We start from the raw sequence: 24581 nt of genomic DNA on the forward strand, positions 1-24581 counted from the left end.
TAACTTCACCACTGAGCTAAAAGGGTGTCTGGGGGCCATACTCTCGGGGTTTCTCCAGTCCCCTTTAGGCCAGTAAATCTGTGCCTGGAGTATTTTCGAGTGTAGTATTATCAATCACAGAATACCTATTTTTCTAACAACTGATTGTTTATGATAATATAAACTATAGTTAGTGTAATTTGGAAATTACATCACTTGTTCATCATGATTCCTAATATTTGATATCCTGCCTCAGGACAATATGTCCTACCTAGGTATAAGGTTAGAGGGAGAAAATCTCTTTTTTTTTAATGCCATTTTTCATTCCTGATTTTTTTTTACTAGTTGTCGATTCTATTCTGACTCATGGCAACCCCATGCATGTCAGAGTAGGATTGTACTCCATAGGAATTTCAATGGCTGGTTTTTTAGAAGTAGATCGCCAGGCCTTTCTTCTGAGGCATCTCTGTGTGGACTCAAATCTCCAGCCTTCCAGTTGGCAGCTGAGCATGTTAACTGTTTGCACCATCCACAGACCTTGATTTTACAGTATCACTAAATTCTTTTGAAATACGTGTTTCTCCCAAAAATTTTCTATTTCAAATGGAAACAAATCAAAGATGGTATATGTTTGTGTGTATATATGTATGCACATATAGATGTATATGTTGTTGTTGTTAGGTGCCGTCGAGACACTTTCGACTCATAGCAACGCTGTGTACAGCAGAATGAAACACTGCCCACTCCTGTGCCATCCTTGCAGGTGTTGCTGTGCTTGAGCCTATTGTTGCAGCCGTCTATCTCGTTGAGGGTCTTTTTCTTTTTTGCTGACCCTCTACTTTACCAAGCATGATGTCCTTCTCCAGGAACTGGTCCCTTCTGATAACATGTCCAAAGTACGTGAGACGAGGTCTTGCCATCCTTGCTTCTAAGGAGCATTCTGGCTATACTTCTTCCAAGATAGATTTGTTTGTTCTTTTGGCAGTCCATGATATATTCAATATTCTTCCCCAACAGTATAATTCAAAGGTGTCAATTCTTCTTTGTTCTTCCTTATTCATTGTCCAGCTTTCACATGGCATATGAGGCAATTGAAAATACCATGGCTTGGATCAGGCACACCTTAGTCCTTCTAGTGACATTTTTGCTTTTTAACACTTTAAGAGGGTTTTTGCAGCAGATTTGCCCAATGCAATGAGTCATTTGATTTCTTGACTGCTGCTTGCATGGGCATTGATCGTGGATCCAAGTAAAATGAAATCTTTGACAACTTCAGTCTTTTCTCCGTTTATCGTGATGTTGCTTATTGATCCAGTTGTGAGGATTTTTGTTTTTTTTTATGTTGAGGTATAATTCATACTGAAGGCTGTAGTCTTTGATCTTCATTAGTAAGTGCTTCAAATCTTCACTTTCAGCAAGCAAGGTTGTCATCTGCATAATGCAGGTTTTTAATGAGTCTGCCTCCAGTCCTGATGCCCCTTTTTCTTCATATAGTCCAGCTTCTTGGATTATTTGCTCAGCATACAGATTGAATAAGTGTGGTGAAAGATATATATATATATAGATAGATAGATAGATATATGCATGAATATATACATGCATGTATATTCATATATATAGTAAACCCACATAGGGGGCACAGTTATGTATACTTCTTAGACATAACCAAACACCTTGCAAATTTGTGTTTTTTGGGTTTGAAGGCTTAGGACCATATTGGTATAATATAGTTCATAAAGTGTATGTTCTTCATCCTAGTTTGGTGAGTAGTGTCTTAAAAGCTTGCAGGTGGCCATCTAACAACTGCTGATCTCTACTATTCCAAGCAATAGCAAAAGAAGGAAACCAAAAACTCAGAGAAGACACTAGTCTACAAGGCTAATAGTCTATGTGAACCACTGCCTGATCTACCCTGAGACCAGAAGAACTAGATGTTGCCTGGCTACCACTAACGACTGTTCAGATCAGGGACACAATAGACATATCCTGATAGAATGGGAGGAAAATGTGGAACAGAACTCAAATTCTTGGGGGAAACTAGATTACCAAAACTGGAACAACCAGAACAGAATTAATGAGAATGTTGAAACATTGTGAAAAATGTAATCAATATCACTGAATGGTTTGTATAGAAATTGTTAAATGGGAACCTAATTTGCTGTGTAAACCCTCACTGAAAACATAATAAAATATTATTTAAAAAAAAGAAATCAAAGATGACACTGAGATTACTAACATAATTGATGGGGGTTGAGGGGGTTGAGATGATATATCAATGACTTACCTATCTGGAACTCAGCTATTAGACACTTGTATGTATCTGCTGCATAGCCAAGAACCAGAAAGCAGACTAAAAATCCTATGAGCAGCCAAGATAGATGCCACAGAATCTTTGTATTAAAACTCATATAATTTTTTAGGAAAGTCTCTTATTTTTTGAGTCTGTTTGCACACTTTACATTCATTTATAACAAGTTAGGCCATCTGTTTTTGAAGCCCAAACGAGATTATAAGAAAAGAGTAAGGCAAGCATGTTGACATCATCAAAAAGAGATAGTAGACAAACGATGGGGTGGAAAATTGGAAATTAGACACAATCATTTTTTAAAAAAACCCAGTGATCTGAGACTTCCTAATAGGCCCTAAGAGTATCATCATAGACTAATTGATATTCAAAATGATGACCTCTGTCATGTAGAAAAGAAATTTACTCCAATATATTTTGTTTAGAAAGGCAGGGAAAATGTGCGTTGTGTTTTATACAAAGTATTCAAGTTAAAAAACATTTGATTTCTAATTCATTTCCTCCTTTTACAATATTTTTGGCTCTCCTGTATTAATCACTTATCAGTGGTGCTAATAGGCAAGGGAAGTTGGTATGGTATGGGTGGAAATAAGGAGTTTAGTTTTAGTATGTTGTTTAAAGGCAGCATCTTTAAAATACTCAAAAGGAAATATAAAGTATACTTGCTAGAGAAACTTTGTATCTATATGAACTGATTAATGCAATTATTTAATCCGCATATTTCAGAAATCAGTCTAGCTTCTGTATCCCATGCATCCAAGAGATTTTCCTTGTACACAGGTTTCTCCCTATCCAGCTAAGCAATTGAGTCAGGTCAAGGGCAGAGACAGCACTTCCTATGTTCAGCTTCAAAGGTTATTGAAAGCTTTTGATTACCAACTCCCCACTATTGCTTTAGGTAATCAATATTTGACTCTGCAACTAGTTCCCTACTCAAGAATGTCTTTGAATTGGCCATATGTAGAATATAGTAGCTCAAATTTCTATCCCAGTAGTTTTTCTCATGGTTTGTCTACGTCTAACAAGACAAGGGGAAGGTATCACTCAAGGCTATCTTGCCTGTGAGATAAAACCAACACTTAAATTTTTATGAAACATGTTTAAATCACATCCTCTATAACGTTTGTCTGCGGTTCAGCTACCATTTTTAATCCTGGCTGTAGCTATTCTCATCTCCTCAAAACTGTTTCAACAGTTTCCTTCTTGGTTGTAGAAAAGCATATAATGACTGCAAAATATATTGAATTCCACTGCAGAGTAAGGTGGCTTTTTGTTTAGATTGCTGGCCCCTGTTTTTTTATGGGTACCATCCATGATGAGCTTGACTGCATTATTTATTTTAAAGATAGTGCCATGTTTGTTAATTTTTCTGTGTAAAATATGGATCTTTTGCAGAAGAAAATATACCTGATGTGTATGTTTCTGATGCTACTCGGTACTTTGTAATTTGGAAGTGTCATTAACAAAGTCAGCTATGTATGTAGATAATGTCGAATAGACTGCTCCTTAAACAGACATACACATGTGAAAAACATTCTTTGATTTACCACTGCATTTATTTCTTACAGAATCTGTTGTTTGTAGCTTTCTTGTTATTTTCATGATCAGCCCCAAGCTTCTGCTCATAAAGAGCATCCTAGACTTTTTGGTTTCATATCAGGCTAATCTAGCTGCATCTGTGGTTTTTCAACAGCCCACAATCAGGCTAAAGTGTACTTAAGAGCATCTTTTAAATAGTTCTGCCCTCCTCCTGTTGTTTACGTCTTTAGTTTAATTCTAAGGAAATCATTTAATTATCTTGATGTTGATTTTTCTCTTCAAGTGTATGTCTTAGTGGTTTTTAATTATTAATGCCCCTGCTCCAGTAATCTTATCTTTTAATATTTGGGAATAAGGAGAAAGCAGTAGGAAAGGATAAAGGATAATAGCTTATCTTTTGAGTAAGCCTCTTTCTGTTAATATAAACTAGGGTTCAAAGATGACAATATGGAATTGCTTATGAAAATGGATAAGATGCCTCTGATATGTTTAGATTTTTGTAGGCAAAGGAAAATAGGTGAAAACCATCATTTTTTGTTTGGCACAGAGTTTTAAGAATTTTTTTTCTGCAGTAAATCTTGTGCATCAGATACCAGCATTTCTAAACTCCTAGACTTTCAGAACATCTGAAAGCCCCAAAGTATAATGTTTGAGGATAATTCCTCATTGATAGCAAAACAGTAACATTCTGTACCCAGCTAATAAAGGGCACAGTTCATACATGAAAATTGGTAATACATTGTGAACTAGAGGGCAAGAAGTGAGTTCTTCAAAAATGATAGCTGTTCTGTTATCTTCTGCTTAAAATAAAAGTAATGTATATTTATTGTAGAATTGGGAAAATACATGCTTAAAAAATCACCCATTATCTTCTACGTTAGTCCATTTCCTTTTCATTTTTGCCATAAGCATTTTTTAGTAAAACATAAATAGTTAAACATAAAGTATCATCAAATCCAAGTCAAGAAATAGAAAACCCTGGAAGATAGATCCTTGTGTGTTTCTTCCTAATCCCTACTCCTGTTTTCCCCTTAAGTATATCATTATCCTGACTTTTATGGTAATCATTTCCTTGTTTGTCTTTGTAGTTTGTCTATCTTGTGTTATATATACATACATATATATCACTAAACAGGTAAAAGAGTTGAACTACTCAATGAATAGATAGAAAGATATTCACAAGCTGTCTTTAAAATACAAAAAACCTAAATTGAGTTTTCAAAGAGCTTCTCATGGTATAGGGCAAGTGATAAAGTACTGTCTGTGGGTTGACAAACAATATCTTTGATTTTCAGCAGTTTGACTATGATATACATAGGTAAGATTTTCTTTGTGTTTATCTTGCTTGAGGTTTGCTGATCTTCTTAGATCTGTGGTTTGTTATCTCTTATCAGTTTTTGAAAATCTTGTTCATTATCTCTTTTAATATTTCTTCTGTACCACTTCCTCTCTCTCTCCTTATACTATGACTCCAATTACACGCCTATTAGGCCATCTGATATTGTTTCACAGACCTTAGATTCTTTGTTCTTTTTTCCCACTCTTTTTTTCCTCTTTATGATTTAGTTTGGAGAATTTCTGTTGGCATGTGTCTTTGTTTCCTAGTGCTGCTATAACAGTAATACCACAAGTGGGTGGCTTTAACAAACAGAAATGTATTTTCTCACAGCGTAGGAGGCTAGAAGTCTGAATTCAGGCTGCCAGCTCTAAGGGGAGGCTCTGGGAAAGTCTCAGCTTCTCCAGCATTCTTCTCAGCATTCCTTGGTGTCCTCCATGTGGTGCCTGTCTTCCCTGTTTTTGCTTGCTTGTCTCTGTGTCTAATCTGCTCCTTTTATATCTCAAAAGTGATTGATTTAAGACACACCTTACACCGATGTGGCCTCATTAATATAACAAAACCCTATTCTGAAATGGATTACACTCACAGATACGGGGGTTAAGATTTACAACACGTATTTTGAGGGGATACAATTAGATCCATAACAGCATGTATTCAAGTTCATTGATTGTTTTGTCAGTTGTGTCCTATCTGTTGATAATCCCTTCAGTATAATTCTTCAGCTCTGTTAGCATATGTTTAATTTCTGGTGTTTCCATTTGACTGTTTCCTATACTGTTTCTGTCTCTTATCTGACATTTCCCATCTTTTCACTCATGTGGTTCATTTTTTCCATTACTTTCTTTATCATATTTATCATAGTTATTTTAAAGTATCTGATAATTTCACCATCTGGGTCATTTCAGGGGTCTGGTTCTATTGACTGTTTCTTGTCTTATCTTGACAATGAGCCATATTCTCATAGAACATAGGACATTACAGGTTAAAAAAAAAAAAGACTCTAAAGTAATATTTATGTCCAGAAAAAAAGACCCGCCCCTTATTTTTTCAAGCCACTAGAATGGGGTGGAGGTGGGAGGAATGCTACATGAATGTAGTCTCTAGTTGAGCTGTATCTGTGCTTTGTTATTGCTTTAACCAAAAAACCAAACCCATTGCTGTCGAGTCGATTCTGACTCATAGCAACCCTACGGGACAGAGTAGAACTGCCCCACAGGGTTTCCAAGGAACGCCTGGTGGATTCGAACTGCCAGCCTTTTGCTTAGCAGCCAAGCACTTAACCACTATACCTTAGTTTGATTCAATTCATCATATGTTTTGAATGACTTGAGGGCAGAACGAACTTTCCCTTTAACAGTGTGTTTTTTAGGATATGAGTAGCTGGAGGATTTCTCTCAGTTCTCCTACTTTCCCCTTGGCCTTCAGTAAGCCCTATACCTTGGCACTTCAGGGAAGATCTCTCTCAGCTTTTCTGCTCCTTGCCCAGCCATAGCTAGCCACAGTTTATATAATCAGTGACAGCCTAGAATTCTCAAAGGATCTGTCTCAGTTTTCCTGCCCTGTCCTCAGACTTAGGCCGTATGTGCTTGGCCTCAAGGGATTCTCTCAGTTCTCCTGTCCTGCCTCCATTCATACATGTGATCATTTGGTGAAGGCCTGTGAAAAAGAGTTCTTAAAGAGTTGACAGATGACTGCAAACTCTCTTTGTGTTTGGATCCCCTAGGTATTTTCAGCTGTTATGCCATCCTGTATTCAACCTTTAAAGTTTTGTTAAATGTTCAGCTGTTTTTTTCCTAGTTACATCTAAGGTGGTGTCCTCTGCTGCTCGTAGCTTCACCAAGGATAAAAGCAGCCATGGGTCTCTTTTCTCTTGGAAAAGGCTCATCACATTCTAGATTTTAATCCATTGGGTTTCTTTGTGTCCTCAGCTCTTAATGACCTTAAAAAAAAAAAAAGACTATGATTTTGTAGGTTTTCTGGTTTGTTATTAGAGTGTTTCAGCTTATTGTTAAAATGGGAGCAAAATTCTTTGCTTCTATTTACACCCTAAGTGAAACTGGGAGTCAATTTTTTCACATTTTAAAATAGCTGACATGATGTGCCATTTCATCTGATCTAAAAAGCCATCAGTTCTTAATTTGACTGACATAAATTCATTGATTTAGAACAAGAATGCCCACCTGAGGAACGATTTGTCCTTGAGGTTTTTAACTTTGCCATAAAGGCTTTTAGTTTGAGTACAACCCATAATTGTAATGTCCAAAGAAAGTTTTAAGATATAGTATGTTTGATTTTGCTTGAATGTAAAGAATGATTAAATAACAATACTTGTGGTCATCAAGCCCAGCCTTAGGCCAGTATTATCATATAGTACCTGAATACCTCTAGTAAAAAAATAATGAACAACTCTTTCATAGGGTACCTCATACCTTGTTTCATTTTAGACAGCTGTATTTGTAAGCAGTCAGTTTTTCTGTGTGCTGAGCTGAAGAGTGCTGTTCTTGAACAGCTAATTAAATCTGGTTATTCTCTCTAGCTATTCAGAACAAGTCCATTTCTCCACATGAAGACAGCTATTAATATCCTTTCAAGTTTTCTCTTTTCCCGCATTACATGCTATCAACTCTTTTACCCATCACATTTCAGAATTCTCATACCTTTCACTATTCTAGTTGCTCTCTTCTGGATGTGCTCTAGCTTGTGGACATCATCCTAAACGGCATTGCTCTAGGCATGATCTGACCCACAGAATGGAACTAACAAATAAAATATTTTACATGCTCATAATAGCCCTGTGATTTAGATATGTGTGTTTCCCATTCTGCAAGTGAGGACAATTAGACTCAGAAAGGTGAAGAAATTTTCCCAAGGTCATATAGTAAGTGAAAGAACTGAGTTTGAAGTCAAATGCTGATTTAACTGCCTACAAAGCCATGTTTTTTTCATTAATAATATTAATATTGATAAAAATAGTAACTACCATTTGTTGCATAAGTACTATTGTCATGGTTTGAATTACATCCCCTAAAAAATGTGTGTATCAATTTGACTGGGTCATGATTCCCAGTATTGTGTGGTTGTCCTGCATTTTGTGATTGTAATTTTATGTTAAAGAGGATTAGGGTGGGATTGTAACACCCTTACTAAGGTCACATCCCTGATCCAATGTAAAGGGAGTTTCCCTGGGGTGTGGCCTGCACCACCTTTTATCTTACAAGAGATAAAGAGAAAGGGAAGCAAGCAGAGAGTTGGGGACCTCATACCACTAAGAAAGCAGTGCTGGGAGCAGAGCGTGGCCTTTGGACCCAGGGTCCCTGCACGGAGAAGCTGCTAGTCTGGGGCAAGATTGATGAGAAGGCTGACAGAGAGAGAATGCCTTCCCCTGGAGCTGACACCCTGCATTTGGACTTTTAGCCTACTTTACTCTGAAGAAATAAATTTCTCGATGTTAAAACCATCCACTTGTGATATTTCTGTTATAACAGCAGTAGAGGACTAAGACAACTGTGTACTAGACACTGTACTAAGCACTTCACAGTCATTTTCCCATCTATGCCTCACAGAAGATTTGTGAAGTAGTGAGCTCAGAAAAGTAAAGTAATTTGCTTAATGTCACTGAGCAAGTGGTGTAGAGCCAGGATTTAAACCCAGATGTGATCCCGAAGACTGTGCTTTTAAATATACTACTCTGTCAGTGCTGTTCCGTGATGTACTGGATATTTCAATAGCAATGTCCCAAATCTATATAAGATCATTTGTTTGATTAAAAAATAGATTATATGCAGTTATCAAAAATTTATTATTAATTTTTCTTTTCATTTCTTTTGATGCAAAAACATTGCTGATTTGACCATATGACATAGTGTTTCTAGAATTAACAAAATACTTAAAAGGATGACTATTTTTTTTTGTATTCTTTTAGGTCCACCTCATTCATTTAACCGAGATGAGACAATAATCATTGCTTTGGCATCAGTCTCTGCGTTAGCTGTTTTGATAGTTGCCTTATGCTTTGGATACAGGATGCTGACAGGTAAAAATCTCACTTTTTGTCATACTGTTTATTTAACATGCCATTTAATCAGAATACATTTTCTTTTTAAAAGCTCCGTGTTATAGTAGCTCCTCGCATTCTTCTCTCTGACAAACTTTTTAAAATTTTTGTGAAAAAATTTCAGACATATGCAAAATACCTATCACCCAACTACAACAGTTATCACATATGAACAGTATTGCTTCATCTATATCCCTGTCCCCCTACTATCTCCTCCCATGCCACTGGATTATTTTGAAGCAAATCACAGATATCATTTATCTATCTGTTTTATCTATCTATCTGTTTATCTATATGTACTTCAGTATTATCTCTGAAATATAAGGACTTTAAAAATATATAACTGCAGTACTATTTTCATATCTTAAAAAAATAACAGTAATAACTTGGTATTATCAAATATTCAGTCAATTCTAATAAACTTCAGGTTTGAGAGGCATTTTAGGAAATCAGCACTCATTTGTTTTAATAAAATCTTCTCTAAAGCTTGTACAATATTTCTGAAGGTTTTAAACGTCTAAACTAGGTCTATTGCAGAGCCATCTCCCAGAATTCAGCTTTCAAGCTATTCATCATTCATATTTGTTTACAGATGATTCCTAGTTTAGTAAATAATTTTATTCCCATTAACATTAAAGTCTTGCTGCTAACCCTTCTGTAGCTCTCCTTTGTAATTGCAATGTAATAAAGTAATGAAGATCTTCTTTTTAAGAAAGCCACATGTTAGTAACTTCTGTTTCCTGTTTCTACAGGAGACCATAAACAAGGTCTTCACAGTATGAACATGATGGAGGCAGCAGCATCAGAGCCCTCTCTTGACCTAGATAACCTGAAACTGTTGGAGGTGAGGTTGCTATTAGATTGTGGACTTATCTTTCTACTCATGTAGTGTGTCTGGGACAGTAACTTCGTTCACTCACAAATTCATTCATTCTTTTATTTAACCAACATTTCCTGAGTATCAATTTTGTGCAAAGTCCTATTCTAGATACTGGGAATATGGTGAAAAATATAGATATCCTCTTAGGGCTTACATTCTAGTGGGGGGAGTCTACACAAAAGTGATTAAGTGAACATATAATTTCAAGTAGTGGTAAGTGCTATGAAGGAAAAAAAATGCATAAAGAGATAAAGTGATGGAAAGGATATAGAAATTATAGAAAGAAAGTCAGAAGAAGGCTTACTGAGTAGGTGACTTATGAGTAGAGATGTGAATAGACTATGGGAATAAGATGTAAAATTCCGAGAAGACTGTGCTAGACAAACAATCCATACCAAAGGAAAAAACAAATCCGTTGCCGTCAAGTCAATTCAGATTGTTTGTGCTAGACAAACAATCCATAGTAGATACCAGATAAATATCCCTTGGCTGTGCATATATTATGTATTTTATGTGCACATGTGAATATTACAAGGGAGCACTGGTGGCGCAGTGGTTAAGCACTCTGCTGCTAACCAAAAGTTCAGCAGTTAGAATCCACCAGCTGCTCCATGGGAGAAAGATGTGGCAGTCTGCTTCCATAAAGATTACAGTCTTGAAACCCTATAGGGCAGTTTTACTCTGTCCTATAGGGTTGCTATAAGTCAGAATAGTCTTGACAGCAGTGGATTTTTTTATGGATATTACATATTCCATAGAAGTTAATTTTCATTTGTTAGTATCTCAGAAGCTATGGTAAAAATCTTACCATGATGAATATTTCTATGATCTTTATTAGGGTCAGCTCTTTCTATAACTATGATCCCTAAACCAGTGACCATTTTGTAATAAATATGATAAATTTGACTATATAAAACAATTTAAAGTATATCCTGTCTGGGGGGAGGGGAATACTGTAAAGAAAGTCGAAAGCCAAATTTGAAAATATTTTTCAGCACATAAATAATGAAGAAACAACGGGTATTAATCAGTATGAAAGGAACAACTCACAAAAAAAAAAAATAGACAAAAGATATGACCTGCCAATTCACAAACAAAGTAAGTGTGGCCAAATAAGGTACAAAAAAATGTCCAACTTGCTATAGAGAAATAAACACTAATTAAAACAACAGGATTTTATCCAGGATTGAGTGAAAGAAACACTCCCAAACTTTGTTGGTTTAACTATATATTGATGGAACCTTTTGAAAGGACAGTCTGTCAGTATGTTAAATTTTAACCTAGTAATAGTGAATGAAACATAGTAAACATCCTTAAATAAATTAGGGTGAATACCTAACCAGTCTCAATAAAAAGCAACAGAAATCCTCAGAAGCCAAAAACAAAGAGAATGGTTTCATTTTGCTGGTTCTTCGTGTATTGAATAATTATGGACTATATCCTGGACATTGTAAATATTATATTGTGGACTCCCTGGATTCTATTATTTTCCTTTGAAGTGTGTTGATTTTTGTATCTTGGATAGAAACTCAAATCTCAGTGCAATTATTTTATCTTTGGCTGGAGTCTGTCCCATGCATTCATTGAGTTTCTTCCTCTCTGACTGTCTCCTTTCCTGGATTTTCCTCTCAGTTTCCAGCAGCTGTAGTTGCTTCAAATTCTGTCATCTGGTTCCTTGAGCCAGAAAGACTATGGATTTTCTACTGAAGTTTTAGCTCCCCTGCATAGTGCTGATTTCAGCCTACCCTCAGGCTAAAAGCCATAAAAATGGATGACTTACCCCTTGCTATTCCCTTTCTCTAAGGGTTGACTCCCCTCAGAGCCTACCTGCTTCTGTTCATTCTCCAGCACCTGTATATAATTTTTGTTTGTTTTAGTTGTTCATAGCTGTTTTCTGTGAGAGGGCTAGGTCTGGTAAGAGCTACCTCAGCCATACTAGAAGCGGACTTCATTGGTGTTTTGTTAATGGAGTAATTTAAGCTGTAAGCAATAGAGAGCTGTGGCATACCATAGGGATTTGTGCTCTTTTATTTAGTAAGCTAAATAATATATGTACTCTGGACATGTTATCAGGAGGGACCAGTCCCTGGAGAAGGACATCATGCTTGGCAGAGTAGAGGGTCATCAAAAAAGAGGAAGACCCTCGACAAGATGGATTGACACAGTGGCTGCAACAATGAGCTCAAACATAGCAACCATTGTGAGGATAGTGCAGGACCGGGCAGTGTTTCGTTCTGTTGTACATAGGGTCGCTATGAGTTGGAAGCGACTTGATGGCACCTAACAACAATAACATTTAGTAAAATCTTGATTGTTCAATTGTGACATGAATTAACACCTTACTTTCTTCAAAAAAAAATTTACAGCTGATTGGCCGGGGTCGCTATGGAGCAGTGTATAAAGGTTCCTTGGATGAGCGTCCAGTTGCTGTAAAAGTGTTTTCCTTTGCAAACCGTCAAAACTTTATCAATGAGAAGAACATTTACAGAGTGCCTTTGATGGAACATGACAACATTGCTCGCTTTATAGTTGGAGATGAGAGAGTCACTGCTGATGGACGCATGGAGTATTTGCTTGTGATGGAGTATTATCCCAATGTAAGTTCTTCATAAAAAATTAACTGACATTTATATTAGCTGTCAATCATACTTTCAGAAGGACCAATGTAATATAGTGCAGTGTTGATTCACAAACTGGTTATTACTATTGTGCCTTAGGTGAAGGTTTACAGAGCAAATTAGTTTCCCATTCAATAGTTTATATACAAATTGTTCCAGGATGTTGGTTGCAATTCCTGCAATGTGTCAGGACTCTCCCCATTACCCTGAATTCCCTGTTTCCATTTTGTACAGTTTTCCTGCCCCCCTGCTGCCTTCTCGTCTTTGCTTTTGGGCACATGTTGCCCTTTTATTCTCTCATACAGGTTATTGTTGTAAGGGGAACTTTCCTCACAAGTGTTATTGTTTATTTTATAGGCCTGTCTATTGCTTGGCTGAAAGGTGATCTCCAGAAATGGCTTCAGTTCCAAGTTACAAGGGTTTCTAAGGACCATAGGCTTGGGGGTTCCTTCAGTCTCTGTCAGACCTGTAAATCTGGTCTTTTTCATGAATTTGAGTTTTGTTCTACACACAAACTGGTTATTAATTGTTCTCAGTGAGATAAGGATCTCACTCCAGAATGTGAATCAACTATATCACTAATTATACTGTTTAGTTCAGCTTTTTTTTTTCTTTTTGTAGCAAGACTTTTTCAGTGAAGCTTTGACTGATATTCATTCTAGTGTGAGATCCTTATCACAGACTGATAATAAACATTTTGTGGACAAGCACTTTGAGTAGCACTGACATAGATATATATTAAAAAGCATTGTACCAATTCTTCAGACAAGGATTAGATGGACTATGGGACATAAAATGATACTCATGAAGAGTGTGCTTCTTAGCTCAAGTAGATACATGAGATTAAATGGGCAGCTCTCGTCTGGAGGCGAGATGAGAAGTCAGAGATAGTCAGGAACTGGTTGAATGGACATGGGAAATCCGGGGTGGAAAGGAAGAGTGTGCTGTCACATTATAGGGAGAGCAGGTAGGGTCACAAAATAAAGTATCTATAAATTTTTGTATGAGAGACTAACTTGAATTGTAAACTTTCACTTAAAGCACAATAATTTTAAAAAATATTACTTAAAAAAAATTAAATTAAAAAAAGTCTTGAATTTTCTACTTGTAAAACATATGTTTGTATTTGTACTGGTAAAAGATAACAGTGTGTAAGTAAAGAAAGAGTCTAAAAGAATTATTTTTCTACCTTATTTCAGTAGATCAAAAATGCCTTTAAAAGGAAATAACCATTCATAGTTTTTAATATTGGAAACTTAATGATTGATAATGTTTAAATTCTCTTTTCCTTTCCATTTTCTTCCTCTTCTCTCTGCCCACGAAAATGTCTTGCTAACTTTTTTGAGATTCTGAAATGTAGTAATTCATTAGGTCTTCATGAAATCCTAGCCTGTGCAAATCCTTTGTAAGGCTACTAACTTACCACCTCGTGTTCAAGTAAATTAATCCCACTTTTTTATTTTTTGTGTTGTTTTCCTCTATATAGGGATCCCTGTGCAAGTATTTGAGTCTCCATACAAGTGACTGGGTAAGCTCCTGCCGTCTGGCTCATTCTGTGACCAGAGGACTGGCTTATCTTCACACAGAATTACCACGAGGAGGTAAGACAATAAATAGAAGAGTAATGACACTCATGTGGGATTAAAATTCACAAAGGGAAATTTTAATCATATCTTCAGAGTAAAGGACATTTTATATTATAGCCAGTTGTTTAAAAGATCTAGCATGAGGAAACGTATTTGAAATGGGATATGAAGAATAAGAAAAAGAACTTCAAGATTTGAGGGATCATGGATTCCTTTGAGAATTAGGTTAAACCTCTAAACTCTCTCCCTGTAAAGGAACACATGTAGACATACTTAGAAAATTTTTTTTTTTTTATGATTCTAGGGGGTTCTCAGACCCATTGAAAGCCCATCTATGATTCTTAGGCTAAGAACTTCAGAGCTAGGCTATATTTTGTTTTCCTTGTATTTATTGTGTTTATTTAAATAAACTACAATGCATTATTCTTTAGTTTTAATACCTCTTGAATCTTTATTCTATGGGTTGGTCTTTAGTATAAAACCTAAATGTATCTTTTTATAAGTTAGTGGTTCAGTTAGCTAGAATTTGGTTTTGCAAAATCTGTCAGGAGGGAAAAATAACAGTGGCTTCAATAAGAAAGAATTTTTTTCTTTCTTGTGTAAGAGTCTAAGGTAGACAGTCTAGGGTTGTTGGGGCAGCATCAGCATTATTAGTCTCCGATATTTCTTCTCCACCATCCTTTATATATGGCTTCCATTTTAAAGGTGACCTCGTTCATCATGCTGTGTTCTAGTCAGCAGGAAGAAGGGAGGGGAGGTAGAAGGAATTGTTCCCTTCTGCCTCCACAAGTCCCACTCTTATGCTTCCATTTTGTTGCCACACTTAACTGCAAAAGACCGGCTGCCATCAAGTCGATTCTAATGGTTTTTTTTTAAATCTGGGTGCATTGCTGCCTCAAATAAAATTGGTTTCTGTTACTAAGTAGGGAGGGAAGAATGGATGATGGGGAGTGAGGCTTGCCAGTGTTTCACACTGTGTGGTTTTGTTCTTGCTATAACTCCTGTGTTCCTCAGCTTCAATGCACATTTTTGCTAGTTGTTGACAGCATCTCTTCAATACATTTGTTTTCTCACTTTGTTTCAAAATACACCTCAGATCACAGGCACCTCTAAATTAGCTTTACTGTGAAAATTCTGTCTCCATGCTTTCTTAAGCTTTCATCCATTACGGCATTTTCTTGTCATATTGTAGCCCAGAACATTGCTTTTTTAAATCTCAATGACCTCTGTTGTGAAGAGAATCCTTAATGTATCGGTTTCTTAGGTCTTTGTTCCATGTATAATAGCTGTGGGTCATCTTTTCTAGCTGATGATTCATATATAAATAATTTCTTCTGAATAATTTATTAGTTCATTTATCTTGACATCTTGCCTTTCCTGAATACAGAATTGACCACTGCTATCGCCTGTGTCAGCAACTTGACGCACTTGCTTTAGTGCTTTAGCAGATTAACAGTTTGGATGTGTTCCCTTACTCTTAAATATTATTATAACTCCTTCAAAAAGCTGGCTTAGCACAGAACTTAAAATACCATCCTAATCCCACTGTTCAAGGCTTGCATAATTCAGCAAGGTTTTTAGTCAAACATGGGCAAAGAATGATTGTCTTCAAATATGAGTTTTATTTAAACATAGCTATTACTCTGAAACATTGCCTAATGTTATCATTAAACAGTTACCTTTTTTAAAACTGAGTATATAAATGTCATTGAATATGATATCAGTATAGTAGCCATTTGTATTTACGGTTTTACCTAATTATTTAAAAAATATTCTCAAATATACCATACTATTTTAAAACATTGTAAGGTGTTCTTTCAGAGAACTATATTCTGCTCAATATCCTTAGATGTAAATTTGCTGGTTAGGGTAGAAGTTTGGTAGCTAGGAATAATGCTATTAATACTTATTTGTCTATTTGTTACTTCAGAATAAAGAAGAGTTGAGCCTGTTTATTTATTGGTAATTTAAAGTAATTGGTTCTCCTGTGAATTTTTTTCTTTATAATAATAGCAATGGACTCTTATTACAAAAAAAAATCTAATTAAGAAAGAACATATGTAGCTCATTCAAAAACCTCACAGAAAAATTACTGTTAACTAATTTGTATCTATTTTTCCAAGTCCTCCTTTGCTCTGTGTGTGTGTGTGTGTGTGTGTGTGTGTATGTATGTATATATCCACAAAGAGACTATTTTTTGTTCAGGTTTTATTTTTTAATGTAATTAAAATAATATCATATCATACTTTCCTTTGACATATTTGCTTATCCAGGAAAGGCTTCGCTTAGTACAGTGCTGTTTCCCAGGGCAAAATCACTGTATGTTCTGCCCCTTTCTTGCCATTACCACCCCCCCACCCCGCAAAAAAAGCTTAAAATGAATACTGAAGGCACCTTAAAATGAAAAAGGCTTCTCCGAAGGACAGTCTACAGTTAGCTCTTCCCTTTGCATTGGTGATGGCAGGGAGGATAGTGTCTTGAGTTTTATCTTGTCTCTTCTCTATTCTCCCTTTCTCCTTTCCTTTCTTTTCCTTTTCTTTTAAAAGATAGCAGGAAGCACAAGTCTATTTCCCCCTCTGTCTGTCTCACTGGCTCATTGACCTGCTCCCCATCATTGTCCTAGTTTCCCTAAAGTGTGAGATCTTCTAATTTAAATACTGAGTTGGTATCAGTATATAAACATTTTCCAATATCTCTATAAATTTTCCTTTATAAATATCAGCTATAGATTATACCACATATACTTATGTTGTGGTTTTATCCAGTGTAAGGAATGCAACTCTTGTAGGAATCGAGTAGGAGCCAAGTTAGTACAAGCTTTGGAAGGCTGGAAAGCAAGTGGGAAGGGGAGAAAATGAGAAAGAAATCAACTCTTAGATGAAGAAATATATATGGTAACTCCGATTTTTTGCTTCCAATTGTGCTGTTGCTTTATTCTTTTATATCAAAGGAATTGTTATCCTTCTTTCCAATTTCCTTGTTGGTGAAACTGCAGTCTCTACCCACTAATGAGAATAATAAATCAAAATACTGAGTCTATTTGTACCTAAATACAAACACTCAATAAATTTATGATTGATTTTGGTCTGATTGCTCTATTTCTTTGTAGCCATAAGAATTTCAGAAACCGTGCTATAGAATTTTTTTGTTTGTTTGTTTCAAGAACTATAGATTTGTTTAATACAAGGTTTATAAAAGATTTCCTTTTAGATAGGAAAAAACAATGTAACATTTTAAATGAGGGGCTTACATTAAATTTATTCTTTCAGTCAACAAACATTTATTGTGTGTCTGCTTTGTGCCAAACTTTTTAAAATCAGGGAAAACATATTCTTTGTCTACCTTCAAGGACCATATAGTCCAGTGATAATGTGAAAAACCAAAAACCCACTGCTGTTGAGTTGATTCCAATTCATAGCGACCCTATAGTGATAAATGTGAAACAATAATGAGTATAACACTGCTTACTTCTCTGTAAAATTAGAAAACAGGTTTTCATGTCTTGCTGGGAGATGCTAGCTCCTCCACTTGTTCTCCGAATCTGTTATAAAGCTCTTTCTAGGAGCCCTGGTGGCGCAGTGGTTAAGAGCTCGGCTGCTAACCAAAGTTCGGCGTTCGAGTCCACCAGCCATTCCTTGGAAACTCTATGGGGCAGTTCTACTCTGTCCTTTAGGGTCACCATGAGTCAGAATTGACTCAACAGCAACAGGTTAGTTAGATTTGAAGAACTGAGGTGGGCTTAGAGACATGGCTAAACTTCAGGGCAGAACTGGGATATGCATCACAGGTGTGATCTGTTAAGCCATAGGAAAACAGTTTAACATTTCTATAGAAATTTTGGAGCCACTTCAGTTTTTTGTTGATGCTTAGTTTAGACAAGTTGACTTTTTTTGTTGTTTATACCAAGTATTCCTTCTTCTCTTGCCTTCTTTTGCTACCCTAGAAATGAAGAGAAAACCCCAATGTGTGTTAGAGTTAGAAACAGCAACATGTTGGCTATTAGGTACAGCTGAATGTTTAACACTTAGTTAACCGTACATATGAGAAGAGTTGTATTATAAAATATATTAGAAAATAGTGATAATTGTGAGTCTAAGTTTTGATCTCTTGTGTCCTTTTTTGGTATTAGAAAATTAATAGGCAGAAAAATAATACCATCTTCTATATTCATGTAGTTCCTATTATCTGCATTCTCATTTCATATCCAATATAGCACACAACAACAAAAATAACTATGTATTAATAAATATTGAAATTATCCAAACAGATCATTACAAACCTGCCATTTCCCATCGAGATTTAAACAGCAGAAATGTACTGGTGAAAAATGATGGAACCTGTGTTATTAGTGACTTTGGGCTGTCCATGAGGCTGACTGGAAATAGACTTGTGCGCCCAGGCGAAGAAGATAATGCAGCCATAAGTGAGGTGGGTGTATACAAAAGGTATCCCACTGAAATACTTGTAAGCATAATGAATTGAATTAAAAAATCCACTAACCACTCAGGACTGTTATCCATATATGCTGCCAACTGCAATATATTAGGAATTACAAAATTAGGGAATACAAAAAAGATACTGCATAAAGTCCTTTGTAAAGTGCATCAGTTCATTTTGGAAATCACTGCCATTCCAACTTATTTTGACAAGCATTAAAAGGATTTTTGTAGGAACTGATCTTTTTATATTTGAGTAAGTATATGTATAACGAAACATTTGCCATTTCAACATTTTTTACATGTATAATTCCGTGGCATTAATTATATTCATCATGTTGTGCAACCATTGGCACTGTCCATTTTCAAATTTTAGCTCAGTGCCCCCTAAACAATGTAGGAACTGATTTTTTTAAAGTGTTTTATTGTGTTTTAGGTGAAAGTTTACAGAGCAAATTAGTTTTCCATTCAACAAATTGTACACAGAGTGTTCCATGACATTGGTTGCAATCTCCACAGCGTTTGTCAGCGCTCTCCCCATTTCTGCCCTGGGTTCCTGTTTCCTTTCATCTGGTTTTCCTACTCCTTCCTGCCTTCTCATATTTACATTTGGACAAATGTTGCCCTTGTGGTCTTGTATAATTGTTTTAAGGAGCATGTTCTTCTCAGGTGTTATTATTTTATAGGCCTGTCTGTTGCTTGGCTGGAAGGTGGTTTCTGGAATGGCTGTAGTTCCAAGTCAGAGGGGTGTCATAGGACCATAATCTGGGGGTAGAACTGATTTTTGAAGCAAGAATAAAGTTACCAAGTTTGAGCTGGTACAGTCAACCTTCTGGTGACATAATTTCCTTTTTGAAAGTCTACAAACATAGGTGAATGTAATGTGTGATATAGTCTGGTATTGTAGTATAACTTCTCAGTTTGTGGCACAGAATGTAAATGAGTCACGGTCGTAACCACATAACTTTGTGTGAGCCATTATTAAGCATTCCTTACAGCTCCCCCACTGCTTATAGTAGTCTGGAGATGCCTCTGAGTATGTTGACCCTAAACTCTAGAGAGATATGTTGGGATCATGCTTCATTATCCCTACGCCTGAAGTTCGCGAACTTTAGTCATTCTCCCAGTATTCTCTCTTACCCAAAAACCACAGCTCCAGATGGCTTTCCCAGTTGCTAAACAAGAGCAGTGGACGCTGTTGTAAAGATCATGGTAATTGCATAGAATATTTATTAGAACTACAGCCTATAGATTGATATGACAGAAATATACTGTCCTACTTTTCCATTTAAATCAGTTGTTCTCAACCAGGGGTGATTTTGTCCTTCAGGGGACACTTGGTAATGTCTGGAGACATTTTTGGCCGTCACAGCTGGGGAGGGGAGGATGCTATTGGCTTCTAGTAGGGGCTGCTGAACATCATACAGTGCACACAGTAGTCTCCCCAAACAAAGAATTGTCCAAAATGTCAGTAGTGTTGCTGTTGACAAACCATGGTTTAAATGAAAAAGTTAAGAGTCAGTGATAGTGCCTAGAAATTATGATCACTTTTATTCTTATGATTTCTAAGGCCTCTAACATAAATACCGTGTGCTTTATCTTTATTCATAACTTATCAGAGAAGCACATTTAAATTTTATTTTCTTAAATTACACAAGGACAAGCGATAAATGAATGGATTCTCATTGTGGAAGTTTCTGATGATATAAAGTGGAAATCCCTTCAAATGCCTCCCCTAGAAATAATCACTATGACAATGTGGAATATAGTATTCCTATCCTTTTTCTCTACATTCACATATATATGTCTATACATATGTAAATGTATTTTTGTGAGTTTTAAAAAATATTAAATTTTGTACATATTGTTTTGCAATTTTTTTACTTACTGTGTCTTACAGAGTTTTTTATGTTGATACACATAGAAGGATCTAGCTCATTCTTTATGATTGATGAGTAGTATTCCATAGAATGGATTTATCACAGTTTAACTATTCAGGAAGGGCACTTTACAGGTGAAAAATCACGTATAGAAAGGGTCAGTGACATGCTTAGGGTCAAATCATATATCACTGACATTATTAAACTTTGCATATAACTTCTGGTCTAATGCCTGCCCTTCTGAATATGTTACATTCTGTTACTGAAAAATATCACTTTAATTTATCAGGTTGGCACAATCAGATATATGGCACCAGAAGTGCTAGAAGGAGCTGTGAACCTAAGGGACTGTGAATCAGCTTTGAAACAAGTAGACATGTATGCACTTGGACTAATCTATTGGGAGATATTTATGAGATGCACAGACCTCTTCCCAGGTAAGAGAACTGTTATCAAAAGTTGATGTTTTGAAGTTAAGCAGTTATATCTTCTTTCTCTAACTATATTAAGTAACTTTATGTAAGAATCTTTTTCCTTTCATTTAAACCTGTAGTTCATTGCCATCTAGTGTTCTTAGATATTATTAGCAGAAGGATGTGAATCAGGGATTTTTTTTTTTTTAAACGACTCCAAGTTTGCTTCTGGGTGCAATTTAATTAATTGCTCATAGCTTATTTAGCTGTGTTTAGTTTGGGCTTTGATTGCTTTAGTAACCATTTTCCTTATGCACCCTCTGAGCATTTGGGACAAGGTACACTTAACAGGGTTTCCTGAGTTGACCCAATAGGGAATTAGAAGCAATGAATTATCCATTGTCAACAATATGAACACGCTTTCCTTCCTTTCTTCTTCCCTTCATTCCTTCCTTTTTTCCTTCTCTCTCCCCCTCCTCCTCCCCCTTCTTTCTCTTTGTCTCTTTTTTACGTGAAAGAACACTCGTGTAATGTGAATGCTTACTTCTGAGGCTTGCTTACTTAAAATAGCGAGGTGAATTTACTGTTTTACTTCCCTTGTTAGGATTATATCACTATTGTTATTGTCATATAAAAACCTATAATAAGTACCAGTCTGTGGATTGAAATTCTATATGCTTTACAAATTATTTGATATTTATGGCCTCTACCTTATAAGAATAAATACCATTAAAAGTATAGAAAAACGAAAAAAAAAAAAAATGAGTCAGCATTAGACAAATTTATGAAATGAGGCTATTTAATAAAAACAGTGGGGTTGAATTGTTTTTCTCTAAAGATATTAAGCATTAAAAATCAGTTAATAATTCTAAAATATAGTAAAATAAATTAATAATTAGATTAATTACAGGTCAATCAGTTATTATTTAGAAGTACGTTTTCTAGTTAATTGAAAGTACAGAATTCTCAACTGAGGTGTTTTTCTGAAAATAGCAGCAATTGCAGTAGTATTGCAAGTATTCTATTATTATTGGAACTTGGCCACAGCTTTTTTTTTTATTCTAATCCAAGATTTTTGTTTTAGAGGCATATCTGACTAAAATGATGCTCTCATCAATATTAATATACTGCCGTCGACAACATTTTTTGAACAACTGCTGCATTAAAAGAACAGCTATTGCTTTTGATTTGATAAAAAAGGAGCGATACCAGATATTTACATGGAGAAAGGCAATTAAATCTTGTTTGCAAAAGACTATTTTAGCAGATACGTAGGATGAGTTGAAACAGAAAGAACTAGAGGGGTTTAAATAGGAAAAAGAAAAGAGTTGCATTAAGATATGCTAGAATGCTGGATATGGAAATGGGAAAGAAAGGGCACATCTGAGAGAAAATGCAGACGGTATCTGTGGTTCTGGTTAGCTGTTGGAAGACAAGGGGTCTAAGGAATTGAAAAAGATTCAGAAGTGTGAGAAATAGTGAGGGTGGCAGCCGGGAACTTAGGAAGGAATATTGGTTTACATTGGAAAGATGAGTTAATTATGGAGACCTTTGGATGGGGTATTGACAGAATACTGAAGACAATTTTTTAAAGAAATTAAAGAGGATGTTGAGAGAACTAAGATTAAAATGATTATTTGGGAGTTGTCTGTATATAGACAATAACTGAGAAAATGTGAGTAGATGTACTCCCCTAAGGGAATAAATGAACAGAGAGAAAAATTGGTGATTAAAGATTTAATATTGGGATCACCCCAGGAAGAAGACAAATGATCAGAAAAATAGTGAGAAGACTAAGAAATTAGAGCGTCTTGGAAGTCAATGTTAGTAAGATCCAAGATTGATGGCAATAGATGTAACTAAAATGTCTAAAGGAAACAGAGCTGTGGAATAATCTTTGAATTTGAATAGAAGGAGGTCATTGGTATTATAATAGGAATTTCTGTTGGATAGGGAAGACGGAAATCATATTTCAGAGGGTATAAAAAACAAAAAAGAACAAACCCATTGCCATGGAGTCGATTCTGACTTGACGGCAATCCCATGCGTTACAGAGTAAAAATGCACCATATGGTTTTCTTAGATGTAATCTTTAAGAAAGCAGATTGCCAGCCCTTTCTTCCGTGGTATCTCTGGGTGGGTTTGAATTGCCAACCTTTAGGTTACTAGTCAAATGCAAACCATTTGTGCCACCCAGGGACCTCACAGAGGATATCCAAACCAAACTAAATCCATTGCCATCAAGTCGATTCCAACTCACGGCGACCCTTATAGGATAGAGTAGAACTGCCTCATAGGGTTTCCAAGGCTGTGATCTTTACGGAAGCAGACTGCCACATCTTTTTCCCGCAGAGCAGCTGTTGGGTTTGAACTGCTGACCTTTTGGTTAGCAACCAAGCACTTAACCACTGCGCCACCAGGGAGGAAGTAGGAAAGAAGATTATGAAGAAAGCAGATTCAGAGGATACAGAGAACTGTTGAAAATTTTATCAGTGAAATAGGGTGGAAGTTGAAAAGAAAAAGATCACAAAGAGGTATTAATAAACCTAGAACATAAATATAAATAGCATATGATAATTGTAAAATTCTTACAAAATATTTTTAAAACTTTTGAGGTTTACCTCTAAATGCAGTGCATGTTTTGTTATTAAATAGAAGCACTATGTAAATGAAATCTGCCTCTTTCTGGAGAATATAAGAAAAATAAATGAATTAGGTATCTATATTACAAGGAAGGAGTGAAATGCTGCAAAGTTTGAGAGGGAGAAAGGAAAAAAGGAAACAAGAAAAAGAAAGAGAACAAAAGTAATTAGAGAAGGTTACTAAAGAAGTTCCTCACTGCTAGAGACATAATTAACAAGTGACAGATGGGGAGAGAAGCAGGAAATGGTGTTTGATATTCTTAGATATGCTATCTATTTTGGACAATTTGAGAGAAAATGAGATTGTAAAACTTCTCTTGAGCAGTCCAGTGATTATAAAGTTTAAAAGAAATCCCAGCACCCTTTTAACTCAGTACTGAGGTCACTCCTGAGGCTCACCCTTCAAAGGTTAGACAGGCCCATAAAACAAACAATAATACATGTGGCTAAACCATGTATACAAGACCAAGTGGGCACACCAGCCCAGGGGCAAGGATGAGAAGGCAGGAGAGGACAGGAAAGATGGACAAATGGAAATGGGGAACCCAAGGTCGAGAAGGGGAGAGCATTAATGTGTCGTGAGGTTGGCAACCAATGTCACAAACAATATATGTATTGTTTAATGAGAAAGTAATTTGCTCTGTAAACCTTCATCTAAAGCACAATTTAAAAAAAAAGAGAGATAAAAAAATAATTAAAAATCCAGTAAGACGAGTATCTTCCATGATGATGTTGTTTTTCATTAATATTCATCTTTGCATCTCTGGTGCCTAAAACTAAGTTAGCTTCAAACAAGTACCTGTGGAACAATTAGATTTAGAACTATGTAGTTACAGTGGAAATTTATTTGATAATTCTTATTGTCATTCTATTCACAAAACAAGTTTGTGTATGAATTTCACTTAGCAAT

At 35.9% G+C, this 24581-nt stretch overlaps 1 protein-coding gene across 2 annotated transcripts in view; it reads left to right on the forward strand.

Annotated features, from left to right (window-relative positions):
* Nucleotides 1-24581, forward strand: part of BMPR2 (bone morphogenetic protein receptor type 2) — a 173131-nt gene that overhangs the window by 126165 nt on the left and 22385 nt on the right. For both annotated transcript variants that reach the window (XM_023733002.1, XM_023733003.1), the window contains exons 4-9: nt 9085-9195; nt 9969-10060; nt 12463-12693; nt 14201-14315; nt 18568-18728; nt 20906-21053. In XM_023733002.1, coding sequence (XP_023588770.1) covers nt 9085-9195; nt 9969-10060; nt 12463-12693; nt 14201-14315; nt 18568-18728; nt 20906-21053 — 858 coding nt within the window. The remainder of the gene's footprint in view (nt 1-9084; nt 9196-9968; nt 10061-12462; nt 12694-14200; nt 14316-18567; nt 18729-20905; nt 21054-24581) is intronic.

The sequence above is a fragment of the Trichechus manatus genome, unplaced genomic scaffold (genome assembly GCF_000243295.1).
Source record: "Trichechus manatus latirostris isolate Lorelei unplaced genomic scaffold, TriManLat1.0 scaffold00056, whole genome shotgun sequence".
Taxonomy (NCBI): Eukaryota; Metazoa; Chordata; class Mammalia; order Sirenia; family Trichechidae; genus Trichechus; species Trichechus manatus.